Source organism: Actinia tenebrosa, unplaced genomic scaffold (assembly GCF_029948245.1).
Source record: "Actinia tenebrosa isolate PJP-AT-01 unplaced genomic scaffold, QUT_ActTen_1.0 utg179__unscaffolded, whole genome shotgun sequence".
NCBI classification, from domain to species: domain Eukaryota; kingdom Metazoa; phylum Cnidaria; class Anthozoa; order Actiniaria; family Actiniidae; genus Actinia; species Actinia tenebrosa.
In genome coordinates, this window is record NW_028292596.1 from 38,409 (window position 1) to 63,358 (window position 24,950).

Here is a 24,950-nt window from a genome sequence, read left to right on the forward strand (position 1 = left end):
ACTTATAACGATCCGCATCAAACCGTGTAGATTTGCTGGAAACGGCAAATTTTCGAAGAGCTAATTTTCGAACTTCACTAGTGAAACTTTGATATCTCCCAAATGGTTTCATATTTATACATAAAACTTTGAGCACACCGTTTTTTGAGATGCTCATTTTTCGCTACTTTTGAATTTTTTTCAAACCCTAATGCCTTAGGAGGTTCAACTGAGAATCACTCGAGAATATTCGCTCGCTTGTCAGATCGACAGGAAATCTTCAGTTGATGTAAGTAGTTAGTAGTGAACGTTATTAAGCTTGATCTCTCCAGGTGTTTATCATCGTTCACGTTTTAGAAGATTTAAAATCTAGAGAACCCACGAAGGTGTTCCTTAGGCCCCGTTCACACGCAGCGTATTAGAATCGTTTTCACCGTCCTCACGTATCCGTATCCGTAAAATTTGCGGATACGGACACAAAAATTAGCGGACACGTGTGGACGCAACCCGTATGCGCAAAAAAAAAATTTGCGGATACAAAAATTTCCAGATACGTTTGGACGGGGTTTTATTGTACCATTTTCCGACTATTTTGATTGCCATTTCTAGAAAAAAGAATCAAACACAATGAGACTCGAGAAACTAGGGTCTAACTAGGAAACTATATGGTTTATTTAGGCTCTAGGCATTTCCTTTCATTACAACTTATATTTAACTTTATTTATTTGACCAAATAAGTATTTTCTTTTCAATGATCTAAATATATGATTTAATGTAATCTAACATAAAAGGAAATGTGAATAAAGATGTATTGTATGACTCATATGGCTACAAATACATAGCTTTATCTTTTGCCAAAATGCTAACAATGAGTTGCTATAGACTATATATAATACGTTACGCTAGGGAGCACAGATGAATGTATAGGTAGATGGTAGGTAGGTAGGTGGGTAGGTGGGTAGGTAGGTAGGTATATTGTATATGAGAAGGTAAATTCATGGTATGTTACTCACCAGACTTTGCGAAGAAACCGAAGGCCAAATAGCAGACACATTCATTTCATACATTGAGTTTAGCATCGGAGCAATAACTTCCCTTTGATTGATGAATGACCTATAAATGCAAGAACAAACCCTTACCAATCATTCAGATAGTCGTGTTAGTAAGTATCCAGAACAATATATTTGATACGTGTATAGAGGTGGCCTTGTTTAAATCCGCATCAGTTTTCATGTTTGGGTTTTTCGAGTTTGGGCTTTTTGAGTTTGGTGTTATTGAGTTTGGGCCGGGTTTCTCGGAAGATCATTGTAAGATCATCAGCGTTTGCATGGTTCTTTGCAAAGCCAGGTCTGCTTCCATAATCATACATGAATAAAAATGAAAATTGTTTAAAACATTTTGTTCTTCGTTTAGATGTTGAGCAACTGAGTTTTCAAATTTCTATTCCGATGTGCCTCATATTTTGTGTTCCAAAGACTCTCCTTGGTATTGAAGTAAATCCGAAAGTATATACACTGCCTTATCTTTACGACTTATTGTTGATTTAGCCGCCATTAAAAAAGAAAATGCGAAAAGACTGGAAACTAAACTTTAATATATACTTTATATATATATCCTTTGTTGTTGTTTACACGGTGAAATAACCGTGAAATAAAACACAGAACGGTTAGGTATAATTAACGTGATTTGTTTCTTTTTCGAGTCGTTTGCTTCGCACATATCAGTAAGCCTAATAATCATACATAGCTTAGGCTACCTGTGGTGAGGCAACTGCTATTTTACGTAATAAAAACGAAGACAAAGGCAAAACTCGGGCGCTGTTCGCACTCCAATCGCAAGGTATCGTATGGTATATTTATGAAATTCGAGTCATTTGTATTTAGCTGCCGCCAGTAGTCTCCTTATCATTGCAAGTTCACCGTTCGTGTCGCTTCGATGCAAAGGCATGGCTACCTTTCAAGATGGCGCAGGGAACAGTGAAAGGGACTTTTGAGGATCACTGTGGTTGGTTGTAATAATTTGAACTCCTGATCCGCACGGTTCAGTTTTCACATGGGGATAAGCGGTCTCTTTCCAGTTTTAAAGTACGCAAAGAAAGTAAGCATAACAGATTTTAGAGGAAAAAGGTGTTTCTAATGAATCAGTAATGATAAAAGGGTAAATTATACACAGTGAAAAGATGAAAAAACTTACTGACGTTTCGGGCGTTTCCGCTTGAAACGTCAGTAAGTTTTTTTATCTTTTCACGGTGTATAATTTACCCTTTTATCATTACCAAATCTATATCTAAATAACACGGGAACAAGACAAGTTGAGACACTCGTAGGCAATTGTTTAGTCACTTTGCACACTTAGTCACTTTTTTTGCCCTGTAGGAGTCAGCATACATAAAAATGTTCGCTGGTATGAAACCATGTGCAGCAATATCGTAAAATATATAAGATTCAAAAAACTCATTAATAATTCATGAAGGAAACGCAATAGAAATCATGACCATGAAGGAGGTTTTATATCTGATATAGATTCGTCTTCATTTGCATAAACTTTAACTTGGATTTTCTCTATCAAACTTGGTTCATTTCGTAAAGAATTCGGTACAGTATGAGAACATACATCTGGAGTTTTTTAAGCCGTTTAATAAACTCGCAGATCGTGTTTTATCGGGTCTAAAACCACTCGGCTACGCCTCGTGTTTTATACCCGATAAAACACTCCTGCTCGTTTATTAAACAGTACATATATACCAATATAATGATTTATTGTTTGTGATTTATATAGCGCCCTTTTATGTAGGTATGATCAAAGGCGCTTTACATTGGGTATGAATGTCAAACTGCTTTTTAAGGCAATTTACAAACACGAGATGGTTAGTATGAGGTGTAGGTACTGAGGGTGGTCAATGCCAGGGTTTCTTTACGTCCTCAATGGTTCTTTTACGTCCCTCCGATATTGGTTAGGATGATGAAGTTTGGAGAGACGGGAACGCCATTATAAGTGGACATCCGAGCCACAAAGTCTAACCATTTGTACATGTAAGACCCTGAGTTGGCTGTTGACTCGAAAGTTTATACTACTTCAACAGCCATGCACACCTATTTATTTTTCCTCTTGCATTAACCTGAATTCTTTGTATATATAATCTCCACTTGTATCATCATTCATTCCACTTTTTTTGTAACAATTTAGCTTATTGTACTTGTGTGCGAATAAACTTGAAACTTGAAACTTGAGTGTTGGTCCAGACGGGACTCGAACCCCAACCTCCCGCACGAAAGTCCGATGTTCAACCAAATGAGCCAACCGGTTGCCGGTGGAAGTGATTGCATCAACGTGACGTTGTCGTTATCTCCCTCACAACATCCCCATAATCAAAGAGCGGTAGAACTAAGTTTTTAAAGTACATCAGCCTAGCAAACTGTGGTAAAAGATGTTTGATTCGCTTCAGGGGATCGAGGCGTTTGTTTATTTGGTTACTGACTGTTTTTCGATAAGAGCTGGCCAAGAAATGGACTAAAAAACACACCAAGTTACTTATATTCGTCCACTCTTTCAACCTTTTTCGAGTGTATTTGGATGGATATGGCTGAGATGTTACTAGTTTTCCACTTACTTTCAAACACCATGGCTTTACATAGTTTTAGAGGTGTCCAAGAAATGGACTAAAAAACACACCAAGTTTCTAATATTCGTCCACTTTTTCAACCTTTTTCGAGTGTATTTGGATGGATATGGCTGAGATGTTACTAGTTTTCCTCTTACTTCCAAACACCATGGCTTTACATAGTTTTAGAGGTGTTTAATGTTAAATGATTGAGTTTAAACCAATCACCAACTATTTTAAGATCTTCAGTAAGCTTATCTTTAATGTCAGCAGTTGAAGCGAAGAAAGAGTATAAGACTGTATCATCAGCATAAAAGGATACTTCAAGCTTACTTCAGTATGTTGGACAACATTCCCTCCTTTAGCAGGGAAAAAATTGTACCCCCCCCCCCCCCCTCTATATACCTAAATACAAACATTTCTTTATTCTGATAACTACACATTCCTATGCAAGCCATTGCGATGACTGGTAACAACAGCTTGCTATAGACTGTCTTCCTGATCACGATACATACTGAACTGGAAGAGGAATATCGGTTTCCATCTCCTCATCACTGACGACTATTTTTTTGAACATTTTTGAACATTTTTGAAACCTTTTTGAAAGGAACCAGTGAGCAGCACTTAGGATGCTAGATTATTTCATATCTCCTACGCGTTTCATCTAACTCTGTAGACTTCTTCAGGAAGTTTTACAATAAAAGTTGAAAGTCCTTTATTTAAAGACTAACTATTCTTATCTACATATAGGAAGTAGGGCATGTAAAAGAAAACAAGTCAGTACAGGACTCTAACAAGGGAGGGACATAGTTTACGAACGTTGAATAATTTTTGAATAATTTCGGGGGCGAAGTTATAGTTATAACATTTTAAATGTTTCCTTTACATGATAATGATGATGACAATAGTGATAAAATTGAAGATGATGATGATGATCAAGATTACAATGTTATTTAAATAGTGGTGTACAATTAACCTGTTCATTAAATTTCTTGTTGAGTTTTATATGTTGTTGACAGAAAAATTAGCATCCCCCCTACCATTACAAAAATAATTTAACATCCCCCCTTGAACACCTGAGAAATTTTATGACCCCCCCCCCCCCCCCCCCCCCAATTTCCTCTGCCCCCCTCCTCCCCTGCGGTACACATAATGAACGCAGCCTAATAAACAATTGCAAGACATCACAATAAGGGATAATTGATGGTAAGACAGAACTAACAGTAGCAGGTTGGTAACGGTTGGTAACTTACTGGATGAACAAACACAAGGTAGGAACATCCGTTTTTCTATGAATTATTGAAATCAGCATTAAATTTCAGGAAAAGAAAGTTTTAATTTCCTGTTTATTATTTACGAAAGTAGTCAGCCACCTTAAGTTCTATATCACCAGCCATGCTCAAGAACAAGAGTACGAGTCCGACTTTACCAGGTGAACCCCGACGACAATGGTCATCCGCGACGATAAACTAGAAGTTTCAGACGATAAACTAGAAGTTTCAGACGATAAACTAGAAGTTTCATGTTGAAATACTTTATGAGCTGTCTTTATTGGTGGGATGGAAAGTGCTGAACGTACAATCCAGATGTACTGGAGGTAGATAATTAAATTGCGTTGTTGGGTTTGAAATTGCGGATTATGAGAAATAGAAAGACAAAGGTACACAACATCCGGACACCAGTTCTGACAGCAGCCATTCTGTTAGTGCGCGAGCCACTTGAAAGATGTGCGACGACGTTTGGACTTTTTGGGCGCACTAGTTGTCGGTGAACGGCTATGCTGTCCTGTCCAGATACATTTAAATTTAGCTAGTGTCACGTGGTCATCTTTCAACCAATGAGAGTGTTCGTTATGTTGGAAAAGTTCGAAGCCATACAACAATAGATTGTAATTTAACTTTTTCAATATTCTTGCCCGTGTCGCTTATCGACATATATTCAGTTAGTAAACAATTGGGTGGATGACAAGATATTTTTGGCTACTTCATATATTATCGTAAGAAACTGACACGGTACAAGGAAATCACTATTTTCCGACCTTCGCTCAATAATATACAATTTAAACTTTGGAATGTGGAAATATCACGTATGTATAAAAAAGGCTTTTTGTAAGGCTCCGTTCACACGTATCCGGAAATTTTTGTATCCGCAAATTATTTTTTGCGGATACGAAAATGTTTGCGTCCACACGCAGCGTATTCAAGTCGTTTTCACCGTCCACACATATCCGTTTTCGTAAAATTTGCGGATACGGACACAAAAATTTGCGGACACGTGTGGACGCAACCCGTATCCGTAAAAACAAAATTTGCGGATACAAAAATTTCCGGATACGTGTGGACGGGGCCTAAAAACCATAAATCTTACTTAAGAACATAACTCCAAATATATACAATTAGCTTACCATAAAGAGATGGTCTTTTTCTTTAACTTGATAGCAGCACGCTCAAATTCATTGTTACACAGAAACGTTCCTAGATATGAACCAAAAAAGCAATAAAATAAGACACCTATCAATTATTGAGCGATTCACTGGGAGCGCAATGATGTTTATCAGAATAGGTATGATTTCTGACCCAATATTGCATGACACGAAGTTTAATTACCACTTGATTATATCCATTTTGAAATCCCAATCAATAGATGTGAGACAATCCCAATCAATAGATGTGAGACAAAGAAGAAAAAGCCTTTTTTATTGAAATCCATTTAGGCATAGTTCGTAGATGGGGCCCCTCTTCTAACTATGTTTTAGCTCCTACACAAACTTAGTTGTTGCATATTTTGAATCAAATATTGTAAAAATAATATGTAAAAAATGATAAAAATATAATGAAAACACTGTGGCCATCGCTTTTAGTAATTTGTGAGATATTGAGCTCCGAGCAAGGGGCTATGTGAGTTTTAGCTGCCGCAGTTGACCACCTTCCGTTTATTATACACTCGGCAGTGAATGCAGATTTTCGAACAGCCCAAAACCCCACAAAAACACAATTTCTGACTCAAATCTTAAAACCATTGTTCCTCAACTATCAAACTATAATTTTCGTGACATATTTTTAGACAAAACAAAACGACCCACTTGATACCGCGATACAAAAACAGCACGTTTTCACATCGAAGGACCACTTCAGAGCCTTTAGAAGGTCTTTAAATGCAACGAATAAGCTTAAAAGAATACAATCAAAAACAGAAAGTTGAGCGAGCGGCTCAACGGACGTACATAAAGTTCCTCTGTACACTAAAAGTCATAATCCAGTAAAGTAAGCAAATACTACTCCGATATCTCTAATCCTGTCGTATTTTAAATGGCTGGCAATATTAAAGCACTTAAAAAGGAAAACAGCGATATATTAAGGAAGATCGAAACTTTAGGAAAGGATTTTGAACTGAAAACCAAGATGGCGTCAACTACTTCTAGTCGACAAGAAGTTGTCAAAAGCATCCAGTTCCTAAGCAATGAGTTTTTTTAAAAGAAAAAAATCACCTCAGACGTAAAGATCAATGTCTTTGACAACTCCTTAAACGGACGAGTCACGGAAGAGAAAATAAAGATTACTTTAAATACCTTAGATCGTTAATTGAAAGTAAGCTCTAGCTTGGAAATATCACATAAATTATATAAGTACTAAAATTGGTAAATAAGTTGGTCTGATCGTTAAACTTAAACATAGTATACCCCAAGATACCTTTTACTTTAACAAAAGCGTGCACTTAGACTAATCTTCTTTGCCAAGAGAAGCCAGGGTACTATTCTACTATTCATCAAAACACAGATTCTTCCTTTGAATACCAAATATATTCATTTTCTAGCAAATTTAATGCATGTTGTCAATAAAAAAGCTCCACCTAACCTATAATAGATCTATTCCTAATAGTCTTTCTTTTATACTACTATTGTACTAAACTTTCATTTCTAAAAAAAATGATAATGATAATGATAACGATAATGATAACGATAATGATAATAATAATATCTTGAAGCTTAGGTCTGGGCATCCTGAAGCATACACTGCTATAATTATAATAAGTTTCGCAAACTCTCTTGTCTGTGAGCAGGTGGCACTGTGCTTGTAGCATAGTAAATAATTAACTATGCTTGTAGTTAAACCGTTACAAGTATCGAACAATGGCTGCACTCATAATCTTTACCGAGTTTGACTCGTAGTCTCGTAGTCTCTTAGTCTACTTTCTTGATTCGTATAGGTAATAAAATGATTTCGCGAGAAATCATCTTATTAACTTTTAATAATATACATAAAAATATTTTAGGAAGATAAAGTCGGAAACAACTGGAGAAAGTATTTTTTTGAAAATGACGTAATGCCAACCACGTGAGTATTTTAGTGAATACGACTGGATAAAAATACAATTTATGATTGAACACCCCATAGTTATAAAAATAGCGGCTTTGCATTGAAACTGACAAGCAATCAAAATTTGTTAGAATACAAATTGAGGGAAAAGTATCCCAAATTCAGCTGTGAAGTACTCATTACGGCAGTAAATAAGTTTAGAAGGTGTCTGAATCACTTTCAATGATATAGCGGCGTTTTCTCTGTGGGTTGACCTCCGGGGATTTCTGGTAATTGAACGCTACTGTACAACCGTTAAATGAGTTGCATTGACCCTGAGAACCATCGTTTACTGCTGATTTTGACATCAGGCTGTTAAAAAAAAAAACCAACAAAAAACAGGCAATGACTGAAAAGGATGCGAAATGTAGTTTGGAAATTGATTCTGAAAACCAGGCATGGACATGGAAGGCTCGTAAAGCGAAGAGTTGTTGTTATGTTGTATTTGCCAATTTGGAAACTGAATTTCGCTGACTGGAACTATAGCTCTTTGTGAAATGTTATTTCTACTGAGATGGCCAGAGAAAGTTCACATTGTTCTTGCTCGTCACCTTCCTCGTAATCATCGATGGAATGTATGTTTCTTTCGCCAGTTATCTTCGCTATTCCCGCTCGTTCTACCCTGGCGGTAGAACGAGCGACGAGAGTCTTTCTGGCACTGTGGTTGGTGAACTTTTTAACGTTTGTCTCAAGAGTTGTTCCCTCTACAATTGACTTAATGATGGCATTAATTTTGTTCACTCCCATGGGCTGAATAGTGAGCCAAACCTGGTCATCGGTCTTTCTCTTGTGCTATATCGATAGATAAAATGGCCCTTCGCTTTGCAACTGAGGTGGCAGGCGGATATAGCCCTTGAAAAACTGAACAGGACATCGTTCGCCTCCGACTGCAAACATTCGTGAGGAAAAATCCCTCGGCTTTTGCTTAAACCACCATATCTTGTTTTTGTTGAACCTTCAGTATACTCAACAAACTCCACGCCATTGTCAGCCATACTCAAGCGGAAATCTTGAATCTTCATGTCGTTGTGCTCTAGACGTCCACGGAGACCAAACCCAAACTGCTGGGTGAGTATCCACCAAATTGTACTTATTATTTTCAAGTTTTCCTGACGTCCAAAGAACTTTTTGTTGTTGTAGGGTTACTTGCCTCGACGTATTAGGTCGTTTCCCTCGACCACCTTCCCTCAGTAGCTTGGCTTTTCCCTCTAGCACTAAAGTTTATATCCTTTATCCTTTAGATGTCGATTGCTAGAAGTAACCATTACACGATTGCTATCTGGCTCGTATTTTTCGCCATTTTTTGTCTTGACTTCCGCATAAAATCTATCGAGCAAAAGATTTAGATCCTCTGCCTTAATTAGTTATTCCTTTTTCAAGGCACCAAAGTGACCAAACATTGAATCCAAAATGTAGTACTTTCTGTCGTATTATGATTCTTGGACCCGCAGCAAATCTCGAGCTTTGGGCAGCCATTTTTTTTTTGCTTTGTTTCAAAGTTGCCACCAAAAGCTAATGATGTGTACACTCAACTCTAATTGGCTGTCGATATTTTCTATTGTTTTATTATTCGTAATATGCACTGCTATTTCAGTTTTTTTTAAGTTGTAAAGTTGTTTTTCCCAAAGACTCCTTCAAGTCGTGACATCGAAAATAGGAAATTCTAGCTTATTGCTACTAAGTACATCATCGTCATCTAAAAACTGTAAAAACCAGACAATCGTGTCAAAGCTCAAAAGATAGATTTTGCTCCTATTTTAACCATAGATTAACCTTAACATGAAACAAATCAGGATTATTTTGTTTGGAAAAAGATTGCATTTTTACGAGAAAATCGCGAAAAATGAAATTTTGTCAAAACGCTCTTTTGAGACGGTCAGATTTTATATCAACTTTGGTGGCCTCGTGTGGCAAACTTAAATACTCTTATGACTTTTCCAACCTTCTTAAAATTGTTAATAGACATCTTAAATTTAGTCCAAAGCCTTTATAAAAATTGTAGCTACTTTTTGATATTATTTCAAATCTATTTCTAGGTTATACTTTACGCCTTATGAAAAATATTGCAAAACCCAAAAAAATAGTTTACTAAGTGCTACCCAAAATCATTCAATATTTCGTATAATGAAAGTCAAGATATTAAATATATGACTGTGAAAAAATCAGCTTGGGTAAATGTTATAGAGCATAGTTATGGAGCTCCGAGCTTTCACCGTTCTGCGGTCAGCTAAGATCTGTCAAATCGTCAAGTCGCAACTAACAATTTGCATCGACAATCACGGTTTTTCTTTTCTTTTACCCGCACACTGTCTTGAAATCAAAACATCAAAACAAAAACATACGTTGCCATTAAATTTTGAGGATTTTAAAAACGTGTAGCTATAAATCCATTTACCTATTAATTTGTAAATGATGGCTAGTAAACACTAGCGTGGACTGCGTCGGTGTTTCTAATGAAACAGTTATCGTAGATTGATAAGTTTTACACCGTAGTGAAAATAGGAACTGACGTTTCGGACGTTAGTCCTTCGTCGGAGTCAATAGAAAGTAAGAGTGAGAGAGATGTTTATATAGTTTATAACCTCTGATAAAAAAGGCGTCTCTTGATTATCAGTTCATGGAAACTATCGTCCAATTTCTAATTTGAAAACCGTATCTAAACTCATCGAAAAAGTTGTTGCCGTTCAACTCAATGCTTTTCTATCTGAAAACCATCTTCATGAGCCCATGCAGTCCACCTACAAGCCTTTCCACAGTTGTGAAACTGCTCTTCTTCGTGTCAAAAATGACATTCTTCAAGCTATTGATAATCGCTCCTGTGTTGCCTTGCTTCTCCTTGATTTATATGCTGCTTTTGATACCGTAGATCACAAAATTCTTCTTAATCGTCTTAATACCAAATTTGGAATCCTACCTCTCTAATCGTACACAATTTGTCTCTCTTGATGGTGCCTCATCTGAATTTCTCCAGCTTGATTGTGGTGTACCTCAGGTTCTGTTCTTGGTCCAATATTGTATCTGCTTTACACCTCACCTGTTGCTGATCTCCTTCGTAAACATAAGATGTCTTTCCACCGGTATGGTGATGATACACAACTGTATATACCATTTTCTCGTAATGATGCTTTTTCTCTTGATCATGCCATGACTCTAATTGAAAACTGTCTTGCTGACATTGATAATTGGATGACTTTGAACAAACTTAAACTGAATAAAGACAAGACTGAATTCTTAATCTTCTCTTCCAAGCACAATCCTCAAAGATCTTTTCCTGTTCTCCACTTTGGCTCTGATGTAATTAATTGTTCGTCTCAAGCTCGAAATATTGGTGTTATTCTCGACTCTACATTGTCTATGGTCCCACACATCGACAATACTTGCAAATCTGCCTTCTATCATCTACGTAACATAGCTCGAATCAGAAAATTCATCTCCTCCAAGACCACAGAAATACTTGTTCATGTATTCATCACTTCAAAACTCGATAACTGTAATTCTCTTCTGTATGGCCTTCCCCAAAATCTCATTAACAAGCTTCAAGCTGTCCAGAATGCTTCTGCTCGTCTCATCACCTTGTCACGCAAACATGATCACATAACTCCTGTCCTCATTGATTTACACTGGCTTCCTGTGGCTGAAAGGATCAAGTTTAAAATAATTTTGCTTACCTTCAAAGCCCTGTATAATCTCTCTCCTGTCTACATCCAAGATCTCATCTCTACCTATAAACCTTCACGCAATCTTCGATCGTCTTCTCATCTGGCTCTAAACTCCAAGTCCTACAATCTTCAATCTTATGGTCTAAGTTCTTTTAATGTTACTGCCCCTAAACTTTGGAACATGCTCTCGTCATCAATAAGAGACACTACTAATTTGGCTTCATTCAAATCACAACTTAAGACTTATTTATTCAAATTAGCTTTCAAATCATAGTTTTTGTTTTACTCTTTCGTAGTCTTACCTTAATTTATCGTGAACATTTTCATCATCATTTATTTTCAAAGCGCTTAGAACAGACTTGTTACAAGTTTTTTTATTATACATTTTACTAAGTACCTCAATTCTGATTGGTCGAGAGCCCTCAGACAATCCCTGATATCGTGTGAACTCGACATGATAAATGTATTATCTGTAGGTTTTCCTACAGATAATACATTTATCATGTCAAGTTCATTCAAGGTCACGCTGTGGTAGCTTTGCCAAGGGCATTGAGATCTATCCATCGAGATGGCATCCTCACGCTTTGCTTCGCTTTCCGAAGAAGAAATAAATAATCTCTTAGAAGAAAAAGATTCAAAAAATACGAAAAGGTCGACAAAAGGGAGCGTAAAAGTCTTCAGCGAATACCTAAAGGAGAAAAAACTTCAAGAACCAAAGGAGAAGAAATCGTTAGCCGAAATGTTGAAGTCATTTTACGCAGAAGCAAGAAAAAGCAACGGCGATTTATATTCCAAAAGCTCTCTCCACAGCTTAAGGTTTGGACTCAATAGACACTTCAAAAATACCCAAGGAACTGACATCATAAACGATCCAGAATTTGGTGAGGCAAATAAAGTTTTTCTAGCACAGTGTGTTGATCTTAAAAAACAAGGACTCGGCAAAATTCAACACAAACCTCCAATCCTCGAAAATGATCTTAAAAAACTCTATGAGTGTGGAGTTTTTGGCTTACAAGACCCAAGAACACTGCAAAACAAAGTATTTTTTGAGATAATGCTGTTTTTCTGCCGCCGTGGTCGTCAAAACCTCAGAGAGTTAAAAATTTCAGACTTCTCATTCAGCGTAGACGACAAAGGATCTCGATATGTGTATAAAGCTGGCGACGAGCTGACAAAAAACAGGAGAGAGGACGACGACGGTTTAGAAGGAGGAATTATGTATGAAAAACCCGGACCGAACTGTCCTGTTGCCTCGTTAGAACTTTATATTAAACACTTAAATCCAAAGAACCAGTTTTTGTTCCAAAGACCGAAGAAAAACGCAAGAATTGGTGTTGACGAGATTTGTTATGACAACATGGTAGTTGGTGAACGGATGCTTGGAGAGAAAATGAAGGTTATCTCTCAAGAAGCAAAACTTTCAAAGCTGTATACCAATCACTCTATTAGAGCTACATCTCTAACCATCCTGGATAGGGCTGGTTTTGAAGCACGCCACATCATGTCGGTAAGTGGTCATAAAAGCGAGATCAGCCTGAGGAGCTACTGTCAAACAGACATAAACACCAAAAGAAGAATGTCAGAAACCATCACTGCTGCATCACTTGGAACTGACTCTACGAGTGTAGATACTAGCATAGCTGTAAGTAGCGAAACTCTTAACTTATCGCCTACATTTACTCTTTCACAAGAAGAATTTTTGATGGGAGAATTTAGTGTTAGCCACTCCCACTCAGAAATTTCAAAAAACTATAATTTTGTGAATTGTAACGTCACTTTCAATAGCTAGAGCTAAAGTTGTTTTTTCCTTAGCTTCCTTTTTACGAGAATGTCATTTCTTGTTTACTTCTGATACTTTAATAAGATTTTTAAGGCCATTCACTTTGGCATCTGAATTACTATAGGTTTCATTCACTCCGGCGACATTTTTGTTGTTGTTGTCGTATCCTTTAGGCTTACATAACTTATAAATTTCTCAGTTTACATAACGTTTTTATTCAGAATTTGTATTTATCTTCAGTATTATGTACAAAAACAATTATTTAAGAAATCTTTATTAACTTATTTTCATATATTTTGTGAAGAATTATTGAAATATTTTCAAATAAAAATTTTGCGTTTTTCACGCGACATCATGGCGTTCATATTTCATGTCTCTATAATTTAATGTTTATGTTAATGTTTTTCCAGTATACAAAATGTATAATAAAGCAATTATTGAATTCGGTTATCGCATGATATCGTAAATTATCAAAACCTCGGCTGTGTTATCTGCCTCAGCCTTCGGCTTCGGCAGTAGTATAGGGAATGGGGGTTCCAGCGCAATCTCAACACGGGGTAAGACCCGCGTCAAAAATCCACCTACGGAAACAACCCACTCCAAGTGTGGTTGGGGGCAACAGCGCAAATATGTTAGTCTATATATGGAGTGCGAAGATTGTAAGAGAACTTTTAAGAAAGAAGCGGATTTGAAAAAGCATTTGAAAATGAAGACGAAGTGTATGAGCAGTTATGATTGTGGATGTGGTAAGAAGTTTGAGACTAAGGTTAAATTGTTTTGGCATTGTCAGGACTGTGAGTACGACTACGACGACCTAAAAAGTGCTTGGTATTAGGTATAAAATATTTCCTATTATATAGATGGAATCCCAAAGCAACTTCAGCACGGTGTCAATACCCGGTAACGGTGAGATTGACGTTAGACAGTTTTGGCGTCAGTCAGAAAGGAAGGTTAAAAGGACTCTCCGAAAAGGTATAGAAGAATTAGGAGCCCTGAAAGCGAGCATAATGGTAGAAGTAAGTTTGTCAAAAGACGAGGTAATGACGACAGCAATGTTGCGATCAAAGTCGTTAGTGATATTAGAATCCACGAATCTGGATAGGTCACTCAGTGAAGCCTTAGAAGCAATAATGGAGTCGCTGTCTAACTACACGAAAGAAGGATCGGGTTGGACAGTAGAGGAGGTTGAAGGAATAGAGATAAGTATAGCCAGGTACGTACCCATACGAGGGGGGAGTTACGTACCGCTACCAACGTGGGTAGAAAGGAAGAAGGCTATTGTAAACGTGAAGAATGAAGACAATCGATGCTTTATGTGGGCAATCAGGTCTGCACTGTATCCAGCAGAGAAGGATCCCTGTAGGACAAGTAAGTATCCCACAGATGATTTAGAGTGGGACGGTGTGGAATTTCCCATGCAGTTGATAGACATCCCCATATTTGAGGAAATAAACGATCTAGCAATTAACGTTTACGGAGTCAGAGAGCAGACGATAGTACCGTTAGTTCTGTCAAAAAGTAAAGGAGAGCGCGTACATTTATTCTACCACGGCGGACACTACTCATGGGTTAAACACATTAGCAGACTATTCTACAGACATACTAAGCACAAAGGCAAAAAGTACTTCTGTGACTGCTGCTTGCTGTCATTTACATCCTTAAATACCCTAAAGAAACACGATGAGATCTGCCGCGGAGTCGAAGAAGTGGCGCAACGGATCCAGATGCCCACCAACAAAGAGCTTTCATACGCAGACCATCAAAAGCAGATGCAAGTGCCTTACGTGATATATGCAGACTTCGAAGCGTTGATAACTAAGGAAGAGCAGAAACGTGGCGCCACGAATAAGGTAGGATTACACGAGATCTGCTCCTTTGGTTACATAGTAGTCAGATCAGACGGTAAAGCAAACCCTCCTGTGATTTACCGAGGTAAGAACGCAGCTAATGAGTTTCTAGAAGCATTGCGAGAAGAGGAGGGAGAGATTAGAGAACAATTAAGATGTCCAAAGAAGATGGAATTTACCAAAGAGAACCAGGAGGCTTTTAACAAGGCAAAAAAATGCTACATTTGCCAACATACGCTTCTTCAGTTTGGAAGACGAGCCAAGAAAGCGTGGGATGAAGATGGAAAGTATCTAGGAGAAGCTCATTTTAAATGCGGGAAGTATGCTAAGAAAGGTGAGAAGCCGGGAAAGCCCTCCACGCACTGCATTCACTGTCACAAAGCATTTGTTGAGGATTTCTATGTGGATAAGGTTAGGGATCACTGCCACATCACGGGTAAATACAGAGGAGCGGCTCATTGGAAATGCAATATAAACTTCAAAGTAAATCCAGACATGGAGATTCCGGTGTTCTTTCACAACCTCCGCGGTTACGACTCCCATTTGCTACTACAAGGAACAGACGGCTCCGACGTCAAATGCATACCCAACAACAAAGAGCGCTACATGTCCGTAACTGTGGGTAAGCTAAAGTTCTTAGATTCGCAGCAGTTTATGGCGGACTCCTTAGCAAACCTCGTAAAGTATAACACCAACTTTCCCATTTCCAGTCAATACGGCGCGGAAAGGAAAGGAGTCTACCCATACGAATACATGGACTCCTGGGATCGATTCAAAGAACCCCTACCACCCAAAGATCGCTTCTACAGCACCCTAAACGAGTCTGGTATAAAGGATGAGGAGTACCAGCATGCGTTAGACGTGTGGGAAAAGTACTCCTGTGAGAACATGGGTGACTACCACGACATCTACCTAAGGTCTGACGTAGTGCTGCTCGCAGATGTTTTCCAAAGCTTCAGAAAGATGGCTATGGAATATTACGGATTGGATCCCGCTAATTTCTACACGGCTCCTGGGCTCAGCTGGAGTGCTTTGTTAAAGAAGACAAATGCGCAGTTGGATCTCCTAACGGAGTACGACATGTATCGGTTTATGGAAGACGGTATTCGTGGCGGCGTATGCGGACCCAGCCGACGTTACGCCCGCGCAAACAACCCCTTAGTAGAGCACGACCCAGAGAAACCAACCACATACATTTACTACCTGGATGCGAATAACCTTTATGGTTGGGCAATGTCACAGTACCTACCTGTGAGAGACTTCGAATGGGATCCAGTGAAGCCGATAGACTTCTACATGCAGGTAGGAAAGGAGGAAGACAAGGGTTACGTCTTAGAAGTGGATCTGGAGTACCCAGAGCGCCTGCACGACGAACACAATGAGTTCCCCTTAGCACCAGAAGCGATAGAGATACCATTTAAGCAGCTAAGTCCGCTGCAAAAGCAAATGTGCCCTGGTTACAAACCGTACAGGAAACTAACTATGAACCTGATGGATAAGAAGAAGTATGTGGTACATTACCGCAACCTGCAGTTCTACGTGCGACACGGAATGCGCGTAGAGAAGATCCACAGAGTCCTAAAATTCACGCAGGAACCCTGGATGCGCCCCTACATTGACTTTAACACGCAAAAGCGTACCGCAGCGAAAAATGACTTCGAGAAAAACCTCTTCAAACTGATGAACAACAGCGTGTTCGGAAAGACAATGGAGAACATCCGCAAGCGCGTAAGCGTAAAAATAGTCAGCACCAAAGAGGAAGCAGAAGCATACGTGTCACAGCCAGGCTTCGTTAGATACGTAGAAATGCTGAACTTCTACGTGATTCACATGAAAAAGGCAAACCTCTTACTAAACAAGCCCGTTTACACAGGCTTTACGGTGCTGGATCTATCGAAGCTGCTTATGTACGAGTTCTACTACGATAAGCTTAAGCCAAAGTACGGAGACCGCTGTCGCCTCCTGTACACAGACACCGACTCCCTAATTCTAGAAGTGCAAACGGAAGACGTTTACAAAGACTGCCTCCCCGACATAGACGAGTACGACACCAGCGGTTACCCGAAGGAGCACTTCCTTTACTCTGCGAAGAATAAGAAGGTAATTGGGAAGATGAAAGACGAAATGTTAGGAAAACCCATCGTGGAATACGTGGGTCTGAAACCAAAGATGTACAGCGTGCTAAAGTTAGACGGCGTAGAAAAGAAAGCTAAAGGCGTAAAAAAGTATGTGGTTAAGAAGGACATTACGCACGAGTCCTACCTCAACGTATTACGAACACGCAAGGAACAGCGGCATAAGATGAACAGCCTGCGCAGCTATGGTCATCAGATACATAACGTCACGCAGGAGAAGGTGTCACTGTCTGCATTTGACGGTAAGCGATGGATGTGTGATGACGGAGTGCATACGATAGCATTCGGACATCACACGATAAGCAGTTCTTCCATGACGAACCCACGTGTGGGGCCATCGTGAAGATAATACAAGATGGGCTGACCCTTCTTAGCTATTACGCTTCGGATCTGGTAAGTTTCCAAAGACCAATTAGGATCCGTAGCTCTTTTGGATCCTCCTTCTAATTCACCCGGCTCATAGAGATATCGAACCGTGACATTACCTAATTTCTTTTCCTGGGGGAAGACCGCCCTCGAACTTCTGATGAAGGACTTGTGTTCCACGTGTTTCTTTTTTATGGCATCCCTGGGTTTCATTCCCGTAGCCCTGGCCGCCTCGTTGTTCGAAGCTGCGACGACCTGGGGGAGCCTCTGAGTCCATTCCCTATTGCGTTTGGAGGGATCTTCCAGCTCTTTCCAATACTGGTATCCAAAGAGACGCTCGGCCAGGGTCTTATTGAATCTTTCGACAATGCTCTGACCCCTGTGGTACTCTGCTTTAGCTCTTCTAATTTTAGTGTCGTGGTCTTTCAGGGTCTTGGTAACCACGCCCATAAACTCCGTCCCCGCATCCACTTGCAGCAGCTTAGGCCATTTCAAGACGCGATTATAAACCCTACCTAGGGCTTCTGCGACTTCCCCAGAATCCTTGCTGGTTATAGGTTCGGCGTCCTTATATCTGCTTGCGATATCAACTACGGTCAAAGCGTACCTATAGGTCTTCTTTCTCACCTTATCGTGCGGCAAGAAAAGCAAATCCGCCTGATGAACTTCATTAGGGGTATTTACGGTAAAGCTGGGCCTGGGAATGTACTTGGGCACGGGAAGATAAACCTGCCAGAGGGTTTGTTTTTTCAACCAGTTCTTAGCCGTTTCGTCTGATACCCTGGCCGCGGTCGCGAGTTTCTTGATAGCTGACGCTCCTCTCCAATAGCCTTCCGGCCCATAGTAAATCCTTTTAAGTTTGTCCTCTACGCGGCCCATTATATGAATTCCAAAACAAGATTGATCTTACGTCCGTTAAAATCCACCGTCTTTCCGTCCACTTTAATGGTGATGTTTATGCTTTCTACCAAATTAGATAAGTCATAGCTCAAAGAAATGGGAGTGTATTCTACTGGGTCAAATGGATTACCTTGGGGCAGAAACTTGGACATAAGAGAAGACTTTTCTCCATTGTTGTAACTATGGACCAAGTCGCAATAGACTTCATAAGAGGATGCGACTTTCCATTTCACATCATATGTACTGCCGCTATTTATCGTGGTACTAGTAAGGCCCAGGAGTTCTACCAATGAACTGTCCTTTAGATTGGCGCTCCCATTATTTTTCTTGAATGTCATTTCATGGGGCAATCCTGTGGTAAGAGTATATCCATGCTTTGCTAGCTCCTTAGCCAGTGTTATGGGGGTGTAATGGGAATCTGGTATTTTTGGTTTGGTGGAAGTCACGACGACAAAGCCATTAATTAAATTATACCAAGAATTGTACAAAGAGCAACTAACCAACCGAACCTTACAGGCTTTGATGGGGGGATTTAAATAAGTGGTAAAGTTATTTTTATCGCTTTCCAAAAAGACGATCATTATATTACAGGGGACAAGTCCCCTTCGTTAGAGCAGATATGCCAAAGCCACGCCTCCGGCCAGCCCTGCGACTCCTACGAAGACCAGCTCACTATCTTTTTGTTTCTTAGAAGGCTGATAGTAATTCTTGAACTGAGGCTTTTTCATTCTAAAGTCGGGGTGTGCTTGCGCATAAAGTTTGAAGGCGTAGTCTGTGTTTTCGAAGTTCTTGTCTGCCTGCATTTTGTCTTGGTAGTTCTTATCCAACCAATCCCTGTAAGCTTGTCTTTTTTCATTCCAAGCTGCCACGTCCCGCTGATATTTCTCCAGCGCTAAGTCGTGTCTCTTCCTTTCGGCGGCTAAATCTCCGCTGCGATCACCTCTAACTAATCTATTCAAATATTGACCGCCATAATTAGCTCCAGTGAATGCTAAAGCTGCAATGACTCCACCTGCGACTAAGCCAGCCATTATATATTACGTCGTAGGCAGGTACTTTTCCTTTCGTAGGTAATCCTTTAGCATGATAGCCCCGCCTACGGCAGCGGTCATCTTAGCAAAGTTAGCGAAGCTCTTGCTTGGGTCTTCAGTAAAGTCTTCTTTGAGCACTTTCTTACCTACCCAACCAATACCCGCAACGATGGAAGTAATGATAGCTGCTTCTTCAACAGTTTTCAACAACGCGGTCGACATTATATTACAAAGCGAGAAGGAAAATCTAGGTCGCCACGGGTGATAAATCTACTCCATTTCAGGGATCTTACTTTTTCTAACCTCCACAGGTGCGTGATATGTTGGCGGCACATGCACGGCCTCCCACTTTACTTTTGGCTTCGTAGCCCGCCATTGTAAGTAAAGGCTGCCTGCTGCTATAGCAACTCCTAACGCGCCAATGACGTACCCAGGATTAATGAAGGATTCTTCTTCTTTCTCTTCCACCTTTTCTTCTTTTTTGGCTTTGTTCTTTTTATTCATCTCCGCGAGCTTCTTTCCGGCAGCGACTCTGCCTGGAGATTTAGCCTTGGTAATCTTGGTATCTTCTACGGGTGGTTGTTCTTCGGTGCCACTCATCTTATATTAAGGGACTTGAAGGACTTGACAAGTAACTTGATGACGACTTGACAATGACTTGGCAATGACTTGACAACGACTTGACTAAGTACTTGAGGTGACTTGACAACGACTTGACTAAGTACTTGAGGTGACTTGACAACGACTTGACTAAGTACTTGAGGCGACTTGATCAGGTACCTCAGCAAGTGCTGCCTGGAAGACCTTTTCGACTTCTCTGTCCTTTTTGAAGTCCTTCCAAGACATCGTAAGTTCCTTCAAGTCGACGTGCTGAGCTACGTGAAGTGCCGCAGAGGCGACTGCCATTAACTTACCGCACTTCAAAGACAACCACCCGCAGGTTATCTTAAGTTCTTGGGCGATGACATAGTCATCACTAATGTCCTTCCGTAGTTGCTCCACGTCGTCTATGGGCAGCGCAAGTCCGAGAAGCTTGGTGGCCAGCTTAATGGCTGAGTCTGCTACGGCGTCCGTGGTCTTACTTGCAAGGGCGGCCTCGTACCTCTTATGGAACTTCTTAACCTCCTCTTCTGACAACTTATTAACCTGCTCATGGGTAAGTTCCTTGCCTATCATTTCTTTGCACTTCCCAGATGACACAAGGATGTTAAGTTGTTCCTTGAGGTTGCTTTCATCTAGCTGCGTGGGGACTTCATCTAAGAGCTGCTCAATGTCCATATATGTTAATGGAATACGGAAACCTCAAAGAGAAGATCATCTTGGAATGTTGGTGCGTTTTTAGGTGCCGCATGTATTCGTGTAACTGTTCCTTGGATATCTCACCGCCGTAGTCGCTTAAGATGGTTTCCAGGTCAGACTTGCTCGGAGTATAAAATACGACAAGTGAACCTATGTTTTCCCTGAAGGGATTAGAGACGCTGGTAAGCTGCTGCGAGAGCAACCAAACGCTGATATTGTCGTGTCTGCCGCTGAAAGCGAGCTTCACTAATTCGGAGGTGCGCTTTTTTACGTCGTCCCCGCAGGCAATGTCATCCAGTATGAGTAAAGTCTGCGTATCTTTAGGGAATTGCTTGTGCCAGAACTTCAAATGGCTGGATAACTCGTTAGGGTCTAAAATATCTACGAAGAAGTCGTCATCTTTCACTCCTATACCCGTCCAGGTGCGGTTATTCACGTAGGTGGGACAAAGCAGCACTATGTAGTCAAAGCGGTATCTAAAGGATCCTAATAGCTGCTCTACCACGAACTGGGTCTTTCCGCAGCCGGTGGGTCCTACTATCAGAGCATTGCAGGGAATATGATTCGGATCCATTATATATACAATGGACCCAGTGGACGCAGTAAGAAGGATTACCGCCGACGCAAAGGATAAAAGAGACACCATAGAAATGCAAAGGGAAGAGATAGACCGGTTAAAAGAGCGCGTGCAGGAATTGTACGATGAAATGTGCAGTCTGAAGCGTGCAGAACGGTTTGGCGCGCTTTTGACAATGGCGGGCTGGGCTAAGGAGTCCATTAAGGACTTCATTCGATATCCCCCATAGATATATGGACTGCATTACGTGCGAACTACCTGCTGACTGCATCATCGTTACCCCTCCGACGCCTCGTAAGAAACACAGCTGCCGTCACTGTAATAAGGTATTCTCTGAAGAAGACTTCGTTGGACATTGGTGTCCCGCGGATACTAAAGCACAAAGGACTTTAGACGACGTTCGAGAAGAGTAAGAGGTCGCAAAGAAGATCTTACTAAGCCCCAGCAAGAGGAATTAGCATAGGTCTTTCTTTTTTATTGTTATTTTGTTAAATGCTGCAAAGAGGTCTCAAGTAAGGGTCTATTTTTTATTGTTATTTTGTTAAATCATCACGATCGAAGAATGGTTAACATGATTATCTTTTTGCTGGTTTCAACAATGAGAAAGAATGATACCTCATCTTTTAATGGGGGCTTAACAAAACAACAAGAAATAATAGACCCTATCCTAAAACCCTCTTACAGGGTTTAACAAAATAACAATAAAAAATAAGGTATATATAATGAAGTGCATGCAATGTGATAGAGCCTTTAGTAGCAAGCAGCGACTGCAATACCACCTTTCCAAGAAAGTCTGTCAAAAGACCGTAAGTACCCTTTGCGGTGACTGCGGTAAGGAACTGTCCACTGTACAGGCCCTACGATATCACCGCGAGCATAGAGTCTGCCTTAAAGGCCATTGCCACCGATGCGATGAACCCCTCTTTGAAGAGAACTGGCATAAATACCGCTGCCGACGTTACCACCTCGAAGAAGTCGTCTGTGAAACCCACGGCGATTTAGCAGAGCGATGTTGCCCCCTTGAAACCAGCCGGGCTTTAGTGCTGCGTAAAAAAGAAATAGACCAAGATTTCGTATGCTTTGACGACTACGAAGGAGTAAGATGGGAGAACCGAGAACACTGGGACGGCATCTGCGATAAATGTGGTTGTCAACGCAGCGGTCAACATATTTGGTGTTGCCTGTACGAAGGTCCCAAGCCCTTAGACCATTACCTTGCTGTAAGAAAAGCATGGAAAAATGAATAATATATGATGTTACCTTACATCGCAGCGTTCGCAGGAGGAGCCTTAATTTACCATACTAATTACATGACAGAAAAAATGAGGTCCGACATAGCAGACCAATACTTAACCGCCCATGGGGATGACTAATCACATAATGGATTAGCGTCGGTGCGGCGTTCGATGTCAAACTTCCATCGACCATTCACTTTACCATAACTTCTTACGTGTGTGTATTCCTCACCTTGAAGGACATACCGCACGCAGTCAGGTGCCCATAAAGTGCACTCTTCATTGTCATGCATCAAGATTAACCTCAATCGGTTGATATCTTCAAACATGACATAATTTTTTATTTTGTAAGTTTGACCAACGGTCAGATTACGCCAGTGTGTCTGTTCAACTATCATTATATCTATGAAATATTCTTTGGTGAGTCCTTAACGCCTCCTGCGTCTTAAAAGCCTTAACACACCAAGGACAAGGTACACGAATGCCTTCCGCGTAATGGTCGATCTCCCTACATATAAGGTCGTAATCGTTGCACACCATGGTTAGGTAACCATTTGCCTCGTATTGTGTGAGTAACGCCTCTTGTTTTGAGGATAATACGCCGTTACCCTTAGGCGTCTTCAACTCCAGGCATAACCCATTATGTTTTTTATGTGCATTAAGGACTAAGATGTCGGGTTGCCCCGCCTGATACCCTTTCTGCCAACATACTATCCTTTTGCTAGCTGAGTCCTGTAGTTCTCCAAGACCTGGTGCGAGCAGTAGGATAGGGTGGAATCGACGTATGTAGTTTACGACCTTCTTATGCAGATCAAATTCATTTTCTATTTTGAATACCAACTTGTTAGGACTGTCAAAGCGTTTGTCCATTGCATATTTACCTGTTTTCCTGAGGGTAGGGAGAACTTCCTCTAAGACCCAATCCTGGAATGTCTCTGCCGTTGGCATCTTAGAGCTAAATATCAACTGATACAACCCAGATTCAGTTACGTACAGGGAATTAGGCTGTGAATGAGAGGGGAGGCGATTCACCTCCACTCTAAGTTCGCTAAGCTTTACCTTGTATTTATCGCAAACATGCGCCTTAATTGCATCTTTTGGACGCTCGTAACCCAACGCAGCCGCCACTTCCTTTGCTTTGAAATAAAGTTTATCGCCTTGCACTATGCATTGCAGTTTAGTTTCATTGTTTTCAAATACGCGAAGCATTATATACGTAAGGGATATTTCATTCTTTTTTTTTTTTTTTTTTTGGATGAGGGAGCGCAGCGCATCAATACGCAACGCTCTTTAGCTGATTCATTTCCACGCTTAGCTGCGCGTCTGAGACTACGAAAATGTACGCGTTTATCTTAGTAGTGTCGCTGGCATGTTTGGTGCGCTTGATCTCCAACGTAATGCCGTCCTGGGTATTTACCAGGCGTAAACCCTGTCCATGTAGGTCTTCGTCGTTCGTCGTGCGCATGTCGATCCACAGCGCATACTTATCCTTAAAGAATTCCTTTGGGCCAATTTGGTCACCAAACTTACGCGCGACTTCCCGGTACATGTCCTCGGGCTTTATCCCTTGTGAGTAAACCTTATTAGGTACTCCGTTAATGCTAACGCCTACGTTAGTGATGTTAGGATTAAAGAACGCCTCGGAGTCACGCAATCCTGCCGTGTATGTCTTTGCGAACAGCAACATTATCCCTGTAAGGCTGCGTCTGGGAAGGTTAATGCTTTGGTTGATGACCTCTTCGACGTTATTTGTAAAGCTGAACGTCTTGTACATCACGACGTGATCGTAAAGGAAAGCCTTCCCGGCGCTGTATTCCATACCGGCGCTACGTGCTAAGTCTTCGCTGTATACCGTTTCATACTGCAGCTCTAAGTTAGTAACGGAGTATGGGTGGACGGCTGAGGAACTTACGTCCTTTCCCTGTAGGATGTTCGTAGTGTCTGCTAGGGTTACTTCGAACTGCAGCTCGCTTAGCTGCCTTGGGTAGTATGCACCGTGGTTCGTGATAACTTCGAAATCTAATGGAACGACATATTTAGTGCCATAAGCTGTCTTTATTTCGTCTTCTCCTGAGGCGCCAGAGGTTGCGCTTCTTACCTTGCGTATGGCATCACTGGCGATTCCCTGCTCTATCCTTTGCGCGCGGTCAAATGCAGTCAACCATAAGTCTTTGTACGTGGTATAC

General features: G+C 40.6%; 2 protein-coding genes across 2 annotated transcripts in view; one reads left to right on the top strand and one right to left on the bottom strand.

Moving 5' to 3' along the window:
• The window catches only part of LOC116287138 (myotubularin-related protein 9), a gene marked incomplete at its 5' end in the record, with an annotated part of 73,641 nt that overhangs the window by 15,949 nt on the left and 32,742 nt on the right, over positions 1 to 24,950 (bottom strand). Inside the window, 2 exon segments of the mRNA XM_089025413.1 lie at positions 993 to 1,092; positions 5,985 to 6,054. Of these exon segments, the coding sequence (XP_088881539.1) occupies positions 993 to 1,092; positions 5,985 to 6,054 (170 nt within the window).
• On the top strand, positions 12,020 to 13,383 carry LOC148904355 (uncharacterized protein KIAA1958-like). The gene has a single exon (XM_089025412.1). The coding sequence runs from the start codon at positions 12,163 to 12,165 to the stop codon at positions 13,381 to 13,383; it is 1,221 nt and encodes a 406-aa protein (XP_088881538.1). The 5' UTR covers positions 12,020 to 12,162.